Genomic DNA, 13,143 nt, shown 5'->3' with positions numbered 1-13,143 from the left:
TCTTTAAACATTGTTTACCGCTCAGATTTTAATGGCTTGTTGGCCACATCATAAAAAAAGCGACTCGCTATCCGCGACCCTCAGCTCAGTCCTTATCTCGCTCTTTCAGCGGGTTGAGCGCTTGCAGTGTCGAGTCTTAACACATAAATGGGACTATCAGCTGAAACGCACTCGTACATGCTACAGTGATTTCAGGCGTATGCAGTGAATTAACCATTCACACACACCTACACATGCACACACACGTGATAATCAATAATACCTGGAGCCTGCTGACACACAGAGGAAGGATAAAATACAGACACGCCAGAGGTATTTGGTAATTCAATGCACACATTAAACCAATCCTCTCAGCAAAGCAGTTAGATTTCTACTAAGGGTGTTAAAAGACGGGACTGTATGACAGAAGAGGTACGGAGGAGCCAGTGGCTGTGGAGGGAAATGCTGATTGAGAGAGGCAGACACAGCGCCACAGAGAGTCCAGTGAATTGTTACTGCCCCGCACTTCCAGTTAACAAAGGCAGAGCCAAAACCAACAACAAACTCAAAGCAAAATGAAGTTGTGAATCAATGGACTGCAATGTTCCAGCACTGCTGAACAGGCTGTTTTCAAGGGGAGATATACACAACAGTAAATCACAAAGACTGTAGAGTGTGTGTGTGTGTGTGTGTGTGTGTGTGTGTGTGTGTGTGTGTGTGTGTGTGTGTGTGTGTGTGTGTGTGTGTGTGTGTGTGTGTGTGTGTGTGTGTGTGTGTGTGTGTGTGTGTGTGTTTTCATGTTGCCCTTTGTGCCCAGTAGGCAAGGGAGCCTCCGATGATCATGATAAATTAGGATAAATAAACTTCACAGGATGCGAGCAGGCTGTTGCTAGCGATCACAGCAGCGGACCCTCAGGCTAAATGCCAGCATGTCAAAGTGACAGTGGCATCAGAGAGAGTCTCGAGGGGGGGAGGCAGAGGGAGAAACAAAGATATACAGACACGAGGCCCACAGAGAGCACTTGAGAAAGATTGCCCATAGAGAAGATAAGTCAGAGATAAGAAAGGCATCTCATAATGAGGAGGAGAGGGGTCTGGCAAAGAGGAGAGACAGGAGAGTGTGGTAGAAAAATGAGTACGGAGTGTAATGACAAAAAGATAAAAAAGGAGTTGTGCTTCACATAAACACACATCTCTTAACTTTTCCCTGGTCATTGCATACAGTCCATGTTCAGCCCTCACTCAAAGGCCTCACTCGGCAATAAACGCAGGAGATGGTTGACTTTGGGAGTTAATCATCTCAGGGTGTTAATGTCACAGCCCACAGACAGACATGACAAACTCCTTGTACCTCAGTGCTTGGCTGTTCTGCCGCGTCCCCGAGGCTCTGCCACCGCTGGCCTGCTTCCACGTGGAACGCTGTGCTGCAGCGCCGGTGTAGGCGAGAGGGTGGATTGGTGTTTTTCTATCTAGATGGATAGGTGCAGTGCTTTGCTTTCTCGGATGCTGCGTTTACATGATTTAGTGTTTCGGTTATGAGGCCACAATGATTATTCCTTTCAGATTAAAAAAAAAAAATATGTGTCCGTCTTACTTTGCAGCAACTGTTATCCAAACAAGCATCTCTTAAGCTTAGTAATTATCACGTCCTATATTTTGTTGTGTAATCTGTGCAAAAACAGAAACGTGAAATTTGAGGTTTTGGGGAGTTGTTGTGTTAGTGCAGTAATTACAGGCAAACAGCAGAGATGTTAAATTAACACAAAATTAATTAATTAATGTTGGTAGGTTTATTTTTGTACCTTGGATGGAGCCAGAATTGTGGTTTGCCCCTGCCTCTCTACCCCTTGACTCATAAACATACAACGTAGTATTGATCTTTGCGTCCAACACAAACAAGTTCAGTATATTTCACAAAATGTTGAACTCCTTCGAGTATGCATACTATTCTCATCTGTATTGTTTGGTTTGATTATTTTTTTCTGGCTTTTGTAGATCGAGAGGCCCTCCCTGGTAGATTTGGAGACCATGCAGGGACCAAAGCCCACACTGGCTTGTCCAAGAAGACAGTGAAGGATCGTGAGTTTGGGCAACATCATTATCATCAGGGCGAGGGTTTTGTTTTGTTTTTATTTTCATTGACAGTCATTTCCAGTTGACTAGAAGAAATAGCTTTCGCCAACAGGCTGCTATGTGTTGGTCGAGACTAAAACCATCCTGTTGTTGTTGTTGTTCTTGTTGTTTTCACAGCTGATTAAGCTGTAATATACTGCATGTGCTGTCAGGCTACAAGTTGCTGATTTACTTGTCCCATTAAAGTGAGATCTGTATAGATTATCAGGTTCAACGGGGAATACATGCTTTGATAGCCAGTCGTTGTTCACAACAGACTGTGGCGTTGCTTTACGTCGAGCTTAAATTGTTCCGCTCTGCTGTCTCAGTTACAGTTCCCATTAACCAGTGGGTATAATGCAGCAGCGTTTAATGCTATTAGTTCTCCTCCCTGTCTGAGCTTGTGTGCAGAGATGTCGGTGTGGAGGAGAGAGATAACCAAGCTCACAGCTTGTCGGAAGAACCAGATAGAGCACCACATACACAGGGAGATCAAAGCCAGCCCCTTCAGACACATGGAGCTATTTCCAGGGTTACTAACATATATAGTGCAGGTTAACATTGTAATTGAATATTTAGTACCGGGGTGAAGATTTCTAAAGATTTCCCTCCTGAGAGTCCTGCCTGTCAGTTCTTGTGGAGCCAATGTGGTTGTAAGGGACTGAAATCCTTTACCATGCTGTGCCTTTGAGATTACCAAAGACAACATCCAAATTCAAAATGACTTTACGTATTCCTACTAGCCCGAAAGAGACATGTGCAGTGTGCAAAAAAAGGCAGCAAAGAAGCAGCAGTTGATAAGAAGACTGAAACAATGCACGTTTCAAACGGTTCAATGAGGAAAAGTAATTACAGACTTGTTAGACCTTGAGGATACATGCTTTGCATTTTGGTGAGTATCACTGAATGTAAACTTACTTGTTAAAAAGAAAACATCAAAAATAAATATCGATCATAAAACGGCCAAATACATGCTGACACTGGACGCCTTAAAACTTTAAAGATGGCTCAACTGAGTTATTAATTTGGAGAGCGTGTGCGCAACTCGGCGAGAGTCCTTGTTGCACTGCATGGCGGATTGGCTGCCGCTTAAATCATCACAAAAGTTAGCAAGATGGAAATCTAAACGTGGAACCAAATGGTAAATCAGATATGCGAATTAAAATTCGACTGATGCCGTCAGCAACAGCAAATCTGGTCGTACTGTAAAGATCAATTGCACACTGTGGCAAACATCCTTGCCACCCTGGGTCACCCAAAACACACCAGAGCAGCATCCGCTAATTGTTTTATTAAGAACTAAACTCAAAAAAATACTTCAACTGAAAATACTGTGTGACAACGCACGTGTGCTAATCTCTCCCCTGGTGCAGCTGGCTGCGCTCTCCTGAAACACCCTCGCACACGTGTTTGGATTTCCTTCGGTGTGAGATAAGATGCATAGTGTACTGTAATCCACAGTTTCAATATAAATCTACAAGATGCGCTGCAGCCACATTGTGCTACTCATGTGAGAGCTTGAATATAAATAATGCTGTTTTCTCAGTACACCTTCATGCATTTGAGTCGGTTCAAATACAGATGTTGAGGTCTGTGGCGAAGGTTACTTTCAGTTATTTACAGCTCTTCTTGATTCTGATCTCATCTTAGTAGAAAATACGTGAGTCACTGATGTTGACCCCTTCGGTGTTCTATATGGGCAAGCAAATCCTTTTTGGCTTTAGATGGAGCAAAGTGTGAGCTTTTGAATTACATATCGTATCATCTTGACTCTCATACTTCCCTTGTCTGCCGTTTGACCTGACTTTGTGGTGTAGAAATATGGCTTGAGGCATAATGTGTTCAACTCAGCACACAGACTTTGTCTTCTAGACGAAGTTTGGAGAAAGAGCAGGCTGACAAAAGGAGGTTGTTGCTTCTATTTAAGACTTGAAGTGCTTTTTTCAAGTAACATTGATACAATGGGGAACATAAGTGGATAATAACAGGACAGAAGACTGGATGGAGGAAGAGGAGATAGAAAGCTCTGATGTACTCTTACACATTCATGCTCTCTCTCCCTCTCTCTCTCTCACACACACACACACACACACACACACACACACACCCTTCAACTCCAGATTAATGAATGCCTCAGTCTAGGACAGTGCAAAAAACATTTAACTATCCCTGACACTGAAGGTGAGGCAACAGTCATCCCACCTGCCGTGTTGGTGTGTGAGGACAAGGAGGAAGCGAGCACAGTGTCTCAATGAGGAACTAGGCTATAAGTCAAGTGCGTGGTCTTCCATCGTGACCTATCCTAACGTGTCCAGTAAAGAGTCTAGAGAATCATTTTCTATAGCAAAAGAAAAGACCAGATGACATTGTACATTGTACAAATGGAATAAAAAAGTGATGAAGAGGATGAAAAAAAAAGTTCCTTCCTGCACAGCTACAGGTCACTTCTAACCCTGCCACAATCAAAAGGAAATAGATGTAAAGATCTCACATGTTTGCGAGCTGTGCACATGTGCAAATCATTTTATTTATTACAACAAAAATGTTGATAGATATTGTACCAATGTTCTCTACAAAAAAAACTACAACATTTGACTCGGGTGAACCCCTGGCTGAGCTCCGACTGAGCGATATGACCTGCTTACCCAAGCTGCTGGACCAGTGACATCCTCTGTGTGTGAACAGACTGAGCAGACTTCCGTTCTTCTTTATCATAGAGGTGCTCATACAATTCGTACCATTCATGCACCCCAGTGCAGCAGCACCGTACGCTGAGAGGAAAGAACCACCACTCTGTTACACCAGAGTGAGTGAGACATCTTCTTTCTCGTGGCTCATGCTATATCACTGTCAGTGTGCGGCATCTCCCAACTGAACTTCAATCATATTAGTAATTCACCTTTAGAAACTAAGCCACGGCCTTACTGTAGGTGTTTGGATCGCTCATAAAGAGTGAGATGGATGAGTCTGCAGCTGTGTTATTTCAATGTGTGCAGATAAACATGCCCTTTAATCAAATATTAAAGTATCAGATAAGACTCGGCGTCAGCAGATACCAAATATTAAAGGACTCAGGTTTGGGTCAGGGCCAAAAAAAAACATGGGAAGTCTCTAATAAATACCTATACCTAAAAACCTATACTTTTCCGTATTCAAATTAAAACTACTTGCTTGTAAGTGTCTCCTTGTGTCCCTTTATTAAGTAAAATGTGGTCCCGCAGAAAAAAGACCATGTATCTCCACCGACTACTGTTTGTACTTCTCTGAGCGTGTCCGTGTTCCCTCGAACCAAACAAATTTCATGCATATTCTGTCTATTCTCTAAGTTCCCCTTGATCATGCTTTGAATTGTAAATTCACCCCAAGCAGAAAAAGGTTATGTATAACATTTTTTTAGATTGTGACAAGTAGCAAATTCCACTTGAATTTAATGTCGTCTCGTGTGCGCGTTCTCCTTTGCTTTGAAGCTGTCTACAAAGACTGCTTGATTATCTGGTTTTATATGGTTCTGTAGGAAATGTTTTGCTGCCAGCGACAGCTGCACAAAACCTCTCTTCACACTGTTTTTTTGGGGGGGTAAAACAATGTGTAAGTATGCATTGTGTGTGTGTGTGTGTGTGTGTCATAGGGCAGCGATTAATATTCATGTTGTAAGCGATAAGTCAATAGCCTCCCTCTCTCTCCCCTGGTATTTTGCAGATTCTTCTCTGGCATTTCAAACTGAAACAGACTGTTTATCTTCTCCATTCCTCAGTTACATCCATAATATTATGATTTACTCATGTTTTCAATAATTAATTTTCTGGATGGTGAATCCATTCTTTCACTGCCTCCTCCCAGAGGCCCTCTCTGCGGTTTCATGCCTCCATCATTCCTCTTTGTCATCCCTCGCTTCAGTGCCTCGCGCAGGCCAAGCAGTCAGACCCTGAGGAACGTTCACGAAGCAGAGACAGACGGAGGTTTTATCTCCTCCTGATCGGTTTTCTCTCTCTCTCTTGCACGCTCTCTGTCGCTTGTTCCACCCTGCAGACCCCCAGGTGAAAGGGAAGAGACACCTTTTTAATTAGTTTATCAGGGCCTGAAAGTGATGCTCATTTTTCTAATAACAGAAAACGTGTCCTTTGGGAATGGCTGTTGAAGCGCTTGTTTATTTAATTTCAAACTTGTTTATTTGCTATTAGAAACAGTAGCTGGGGAGAGCAAACAATGGGAGTAATGGAGCACGGTGTCGATAAAGGAGCACACACACACACACCCTTACACACAGATTACAAACACACCCCATTGACCCATGTCCAGCGCTGCAGCAATTCATTTAAGGTCACCCTCTACTCTCTGACAGGGCTTGTTGGTGATGTGGCCTCTTCTATTGAACTATGACTATCTTTATTATCCAATCACTGCACTCTGTACTGGCCACCGTCCAGTATTACAGGACCAAGGAACAGTATTTTATCTCTCCCCTCTCCTCGATAGCCACTTCTCCTGTCTCTTAAGGAACATTAAGGGTAAAAAAGAAAGAAAGAGGGAGCAAAAAATCTTGCAGAGACGAAAAAAATGGACGAGAAGGGCAATTTACTGTCAACTTTAAATGGTAATAAGAATTACAGCTTCAAGTGCAAAGTGCGTTTCTTCCAGGAACCCACTTGGAAGTGTTGCAGCAATTAAATGGCTGGGAGATATGTTTAGGGTTGAATCATCCAGGAGCTTTTCAAAGAAGGACTTTTTTTGCACACTGTAGACAATAAATTACCACATTTGCAGCTTGCCTGCGTGAATAACAACAGAACTGTCACACTAATGCAGTTAACAATGATTCAGTGACTGTAGACCGATTCAACCTTTTCAAGGCTTGGATCAAAACCATGTATATCACAAACTCTTGTACTATACAATATCCCACAGGAAGTATCAATTCAAACATAGGGTAGTAGAAAGCACTGGTGGTGATTTAATGTCTATGATTATTCCAAATAATGACTTTTTAAGTCAGAAAATCGTTAATCTTTCATGAGGAAGAATTTCAATCCAGAATTAAATATCCCTTGTTTTAAAGCTTGTTATACTGAGGCTCACCATGTTCAAACTAATGCAGTCTAAGTCCTTCATTAAATCCTACCTGCGTGAAGGTTCAGTTTGTGCTGCAGCTTTTATAGAGAGGTGTCACTTCAGCTGCTAACTAAATAACATTTAAGTTGCACTGGAAACGCTAAAACCTCTCATATTTATTAGAATGAAATGGAGGATTTTCAAATGATTTTATTCATGGTTATACAAACAGATGAACTGTGCTGAATAGGAATGGGTTTCTTTATATTCCTCTGCCAATATTGTATTAAAAATATACAGTTTCTAGCTCGCCTCTATAGCTGGCTGTGTTTGCCCTGTGGCTCCCTAAGGGCTGTTGTGAGCTGTGGACTTGGCGAGAGGCAGGGAGACAGGGAGGTGACGGGAGTCAATACACGAAGCATCCTTATTCATCCGCAGTCGGGGGAACAGACACCCAAGGAGCACAAAGAGAGCACCGCGACTGCGTTAATGGCAGGAATGTGCATCGAGGGCAGAGTGATGTGCCTGCAGATGTATTGTAGCACTGCCACACCTACACACACAGAGGAACAAAGCTATGATTGCAGGGAACACGAGCGCGGCGATGAGGGGAGCGCTTGAAAAATGACGTGTGAGACATTTGGTAAATCTCCAGTGTGGGTAAAAAGACAAATGCTTTCAAAGGAAATTGCAAAAAAAAAAAAAACTCATAATACTGTAGTAACATATTCTTCTGCATGATACCTCAAACAGCCACACACACGCATAAATTTAACATGCGCTCAATGAAAATGACTTTGATCTTCATGTTCAGTCAGGTGAAGCTCTTTTGTCACGGAATCATTTTTTTTCCCCCCACGACGCACCACAGCTTGTTATTTCAGCAGGGAGTGTATTTTCTCTCATGTTCTCGCTGTGCTCTCGGCGCATAAGCCACCAACCAAGGACTATATTGATATCCCCCCAGCGCACACACCACCGCCCCTCCAGTAGATCTAACCAGATGGTGGCTGGGACGATGCTTAGTTTGCGGCAACAGCGGCGCTTCCAAAGCAAACGGCAACGGAGGAGTGAAACACACAACAGCCACAAGAAGTCCATGTGAACATATACATCAAGTTAGATTGTAAAGGTTTTACTGTACAGTACGCCACAGGAGTATTCTGGTCCCATGAGAATTCATAGAGCCATGCCTTTCTCTTTTCTAATGTTAATTACAATACAATTTCATATATTCCAATAAAAAACATTGGATCACTTCAATTTAATATCAATTTATTTGTACATGAATTCTTCTAAACTGTGAATTGTATTCACAACAGAACAGTTGGCTCAGGCTCTGAATTCATACTCCTGAATAGCATCAGCTGCTTCATTTACGCTTCACCAGCTGCCTGGCTGTCAGCTGACTACTAACATCCAATCATGTCCATTCGCTCACTAACAACCCGCCGTCATGCCTGCACCGTTGGCTGCAGCAGCTCCCTTTGCCACTTCCACCTCTCCCTAATGAGGTTCCCTGCAATTTCTGTCCAGGGTAAAAGTTGACAATGAGAGAAACGCGATGAAATCATTGGTCATCAACAATTTTCACTGCAGATCACAGATCATACTTTGGCAACCAAAGCCTCAAAGGAGGAATCAAAATTCGAATAGTGTCAAAAATTCTGGATCAAATCCCACAATGTGACTACGACGCCACAGCCTCTGTTTACACACTTATTAAAATGCAACAGGATATTACAACACTGCTACCATGCCTCTTTAGAGATTTGCAAAGAGTGTTATGGCCAAATGCTTTAATTGTTTTGCTACATTTTTATAACATGAGCGCAGATGTGACGGATTACAAATACATTTTGTTTCTATGTACATTGTGATTCTGAGATTCATCACCATCTGACATACCTCAAAATTAATATTTACTTCTCTCTCCAACGCGACTGATGGAGTTAGGTGGTTCTGAAATTACTTTCACCCACATGTGGCATGCAGTGATGATAGTATTTTTTCCATTTTTCTCTATTTGTTGTTGACATATGTGTTTGGGGTATTAGCAAAATAACCATTGCTGCTTGCATTGTCTAGAGCACGGTTAGAGAGCAAAGCCTTTTCTTCCAAATGTAACCGCATGGCTATTTGCTATAGACTCCTTGAATTTAAGTGTCTCTGACTAAAAGTACACATTAGTTTAAAGATTTTACATCACAACAGTGTTTGTGTCCAAACAAAAAGTATGGAAACAACAGTCGGCACCGTCTGTGTCGGACTTAATGTGGAAATTGGAAATTCAAACATGAGGACATTTGTGTCCATTTGTGAATCATCTGCCGTTGTCTTGTGCCCTCGCTAACCTCAGCCACGGCTCTGCCAACTCCTCCATCTGTCTCACCCCTGCAGACTGGTAACCGGGCACCCGGGGGTCATCAGTCAACCTTACAAATAGCCAAGGACAATTGCGAGACAAATTGGCGGGGTTGTCTGTGTGTGCAACTGTTGCTCTTGCTCAGAAACCACAACTGCAAAGCTATTGAGAGTAACACACACACAACATATCGTCTTTTTGTTTCCCCCTCCCCTATCAGCTACCAATTCCAAAGCACTGTGTCTTCACATTTTTCTCTATTCAGCAGCGTCTAATGAAGAATCATAATGATTACTTCATGCCCACACACACAACACACACACACACACACACACACATCCTTTACACTTGTTCATTTGCCAAAGTCTTATCAGCAGCAGGCAACCTTGTTCGTTTAAATAAATCAATAACAGTTTCAAGCTAAAAATGTGGTTCAGTAAAGGCATTTCACTTGGCCCTTTGGAATGAATGGATATGTAATAAGGCATTTCAAGTTATATTGCTCATGCAAATTAACTTACTCACACCCAAGGATGAGAATAAAGTCATACTTGAGATTAGAGAGACGAGAGAGAGAGAATAAAAGGAGCGGAGAGCCACGTATTGAGGAAAGTGAAAGAGAGGTGGCAAGAGTGTGCTGCAGTGCTCCTGCATTACAATTGATTGGCTGGTTTAACTGCCAATGCTGCTCACTCAAGCTTTTAATAGATGGATAAAACTCTCTTTCACCCAGCAATCCTCCTCCTCTTTATCCTGTCATTTTCTACCCCTTTTTTGTCTGCTTTTCTTCCCACTTCCCCCTCCCTTTTCTTGGTCTGTTTTTGCCTTTGCTCTCTGTTTACAGTCTCCACTTCTTTCCTTTCCTCTCATCGTTTCTCGCCTCCCCTCTTCTTCACCCTTCGTGTCTTTCTCCCCTTGTCTCCTCTCCTTTTGTCTCCTCTCTCTATCCTCTCATCCCTGTCTTTATATGCCATAAATATTCAAATCACATAATCTGAAAAAGCGATTCCACAGCCAGAGCAGCATTGTCTCTCCAAATAAACAGTTTTATCCTTGATGAGAAACGTTTTATCTGTGTAATGATACATGCGATGCTTTGCATATTTTGTGTGTCAAGGTGGGTAAACTGACTGACTCATTTGTATATGTGTGTGTGTGTGTGTGTGTGTGTGTGTGTGTGTGTGTGTGTGTGTGTGTGTGTGACTTATTTCCAATTTGTCCGAGAGTGGAGGTCACACGCTGATCCTAGATTGTACTCCAATCCTCTGCTAACCAGGGACAATCCCACATGTTTTCCTCTCCTTCTCTCCCCTCCTCCCTTCATCTCTCATTTCCACGCAGTGATGAAGTCATTTTGAAGCAGAGTGAAATAAGGCAGGTTTCCTCCAGCACTGGAGGTGAGGGCAGGCCCAAATAAGCAGGCGATAGAAACACACTGCATTAGAGGCGGCTACCCCTGCATTTTGGAGATTATGTGAGGGCTCACAGGCTTGTAAATGTGTTTTTGCACGTGTGTGCTTTTTGCAGGTTGTAAAGGAACAAGTGCGCTGCTCATTTATGACAGATGTGCGCGGTGTACTATGAATCTCCTCCCTTGAGACTATCTAAGCTTCGCCGTCGTTATTGAGTGTGTTTGTTCTAACACCCCAAAGATAAAGAGGGCTCTTCCATATCCGCTGACAGAGTTAGGTGTGTTTACAGTTGATACGTGTAGCTGTTCAGCCATTTTTTAAGATGCCGGTGGAGATCACAAGCGTCACCGCGAGCAGGGAAGTGAAAAACTGCCGTCGTGTCTGAGTCTCTGGCTGATTTTACACTGATAAACCAGCATGTAAACACTGGCGCAATGTACGAACGGGTCAGAAACTAGTTGATGTTCACATCAGACACCAGCTGTGGCTCAAACATAACCCATTAGAGCCCGTGAATGGAGACAAGGCCACTCTGGTTTTATGATGTTAGAAGCCACATGCTAATGACTTACATTACACAGGGCTTTGATCTGTACTCAGTCTTTAATTATCTTGGGATTTGAAATCATTTTATTCCATTTACCATAGCGATGGCATGTGGTCTACACATGTGGTTTACAACCAGGTTTCTCTTTGATCTAATTTGATCAGTCTCGTCTTTTTAGTTGTTTTTTGTTCATTATAAAAAAAGGCTTTTTCATCTTTCTTCAGTCCACATCTAGCACGGCCTGTGTGATAGAGAGGGTCCTCATGACCAGTCCAGAGTCCATTGCCTCATGTTTGATTGTCTCTCACTTCACTTTTACTAAAAGCTCTCGCCTGTCTCTTTTACTCGGCTGCATCGTTTTCACCTCCTCCACCCTCTGTTTTTCTATTTTCCTCTGTCTGTCAAATGCAACGGGCTCTGTGCCGTTAGCCTAGTGTGGAACGACACAATGCTCAGAGTCAATGAGCTGCTCTGATCTTTTGTCACCCTGGACACCTTCCAGCTGTGCCTGGCTGCCACAGCGATAATGTCACTTTGGAGATTGATTTGGAAGAAGACGGGGGTCGACGCTCAGAGAGAATAGTCCTCATTAGGATCGGCTCACACCGCGAAAAACTCCGACGTTTACTTCATGCCTCTACTCCGTGTTTTTCTCCAAGTCATTATTTCTCTGCCTGCTTCACTTAGTTGAATGTAAGAATCTGCCAGCTGGAAAATCAAAGGAAAAAGCTTGATGTTTATGCTTGATTCAGCTCTATATCGGTGGTGATTCTTTTTCTCTGCGTGTTTCCACTCATTTATTTTTGCAGTTCAGCAGATGAATTTCTTCCTTCCTGTCCTCCCGTAGGTCCAGACGCCACCAAGGATCCCTGTCTGAAGGTGCGCTGTCCTCCTCACAAGGTGTGTGTCAGCCATGACTACGAGACGACCATCTGCACCAATCAAAAGCAGCCAGCTCACAAGTAAGTGTCATGTGACAATTATTTATCATCTATAAGAAACAACAAAATTGGAGAGTTGTGCTTGTTTTTATGCAAGAATCTCTCCTCAAATATGGAGTATCATAAATTGGGGATGTAATTCAAAACTTTACCTGCAATATGGCTAAGACCCTCAGGCAAGGTTAGACTAATTACATATTTTCGACACAAATTAATTTTCATGAAAGAATCTGTTTGCTCTTTGGACTTGGAACTCAGTGATAAAGTCAGTACCCAATTTTTCTTGTGTTTTCAACCTTGTCATGTCGGCAGTTTTAAGCTTTTCCAATTTTTCAGTTCAAGAAGCATTTCCCCCAAAAGACATCGGAATGTGCTTTGTCTCCGTCTCGGGGATTAAATGATTTCCTCAAGTCATTAGCTCCTAAGATACCGGCTTTGAATGCTTTTCCTTGTATTGCATTAAGTACGTACTATTTGCTGCTTAATATGTCAAACGATTCACCTGAAGTCTGTTGTTTCCCCGACAGCATCACTCATAGAAGCTTTGGACCATGATATTGTTTGATCTACATGGATTGAAGTAGCTTCAATAATTCGTGTAACACAGATTCAGTGACCTCTCAGAGGACGAATTCAAACTTTGTTGCTCTCAAGATATTTGACAACATGTGGTGCAATGTAATTAATGTACGCTGTCATGCAGCCAGCATAGTTTACCTGGTAAATGATTCAAGATCA

At 42.6% G+C, this 13,143-nt stretch overlaps 1 protein-coding gene across 5 annotated transcripts in view; it reads left to right on the top strand.

The window, feature by feature from the left end:
* Window positions 1-13,143, top strand: part of spock1 (SPARC (osteonectin), cwcv and kazal like domains proteoglycan 1) — an 81,694-nt gene that overhangs the window by 46,179 nt on the left and 22,372 nt on the right. For 3 of the 5 annotated variants that reach the window (XM_035650413.2, XM_035650411.2, XM_035650412.2), the window contains 2 exons: window positions 1,975-2,058; window positions 12,312-12,426. In XM_035650413.2, coding sequence (XP_035506306.1) covers window positions 1,975-2,058; window positions 12,312-12,426 — 199 coding nt within the window. The remainder of the gene's footprint in view (window positions 1-1,974; window positions 2,059-12,311; window positions 12,427-13,143) is intronic. The other 2 variants (XM_035650415.2, XM_035650414.2) reach the window with 1 other exon arrangement.

This window comes from Scophthalmus maximus, chromosome 9 (assembly GCF_022379125.1).
Source record: "Scophthalmus maximus strain ysfricsl-2021 chromosome 9, ASM2237912v1, whole genome shotgun sequence".
Taxonomy (NCBI): Eukaryota; Metazoa; Chordata; class Actinopteri; order Pleuronectiformes; family Scophthalmidae; genus Scophthalmus; species Scophthalmus maximus.
The sequence above is the reverse complement of the archived record's forward strand: the minus strand, read 5'-3'. Positions and strand labels throughout refer to the sequence as shown.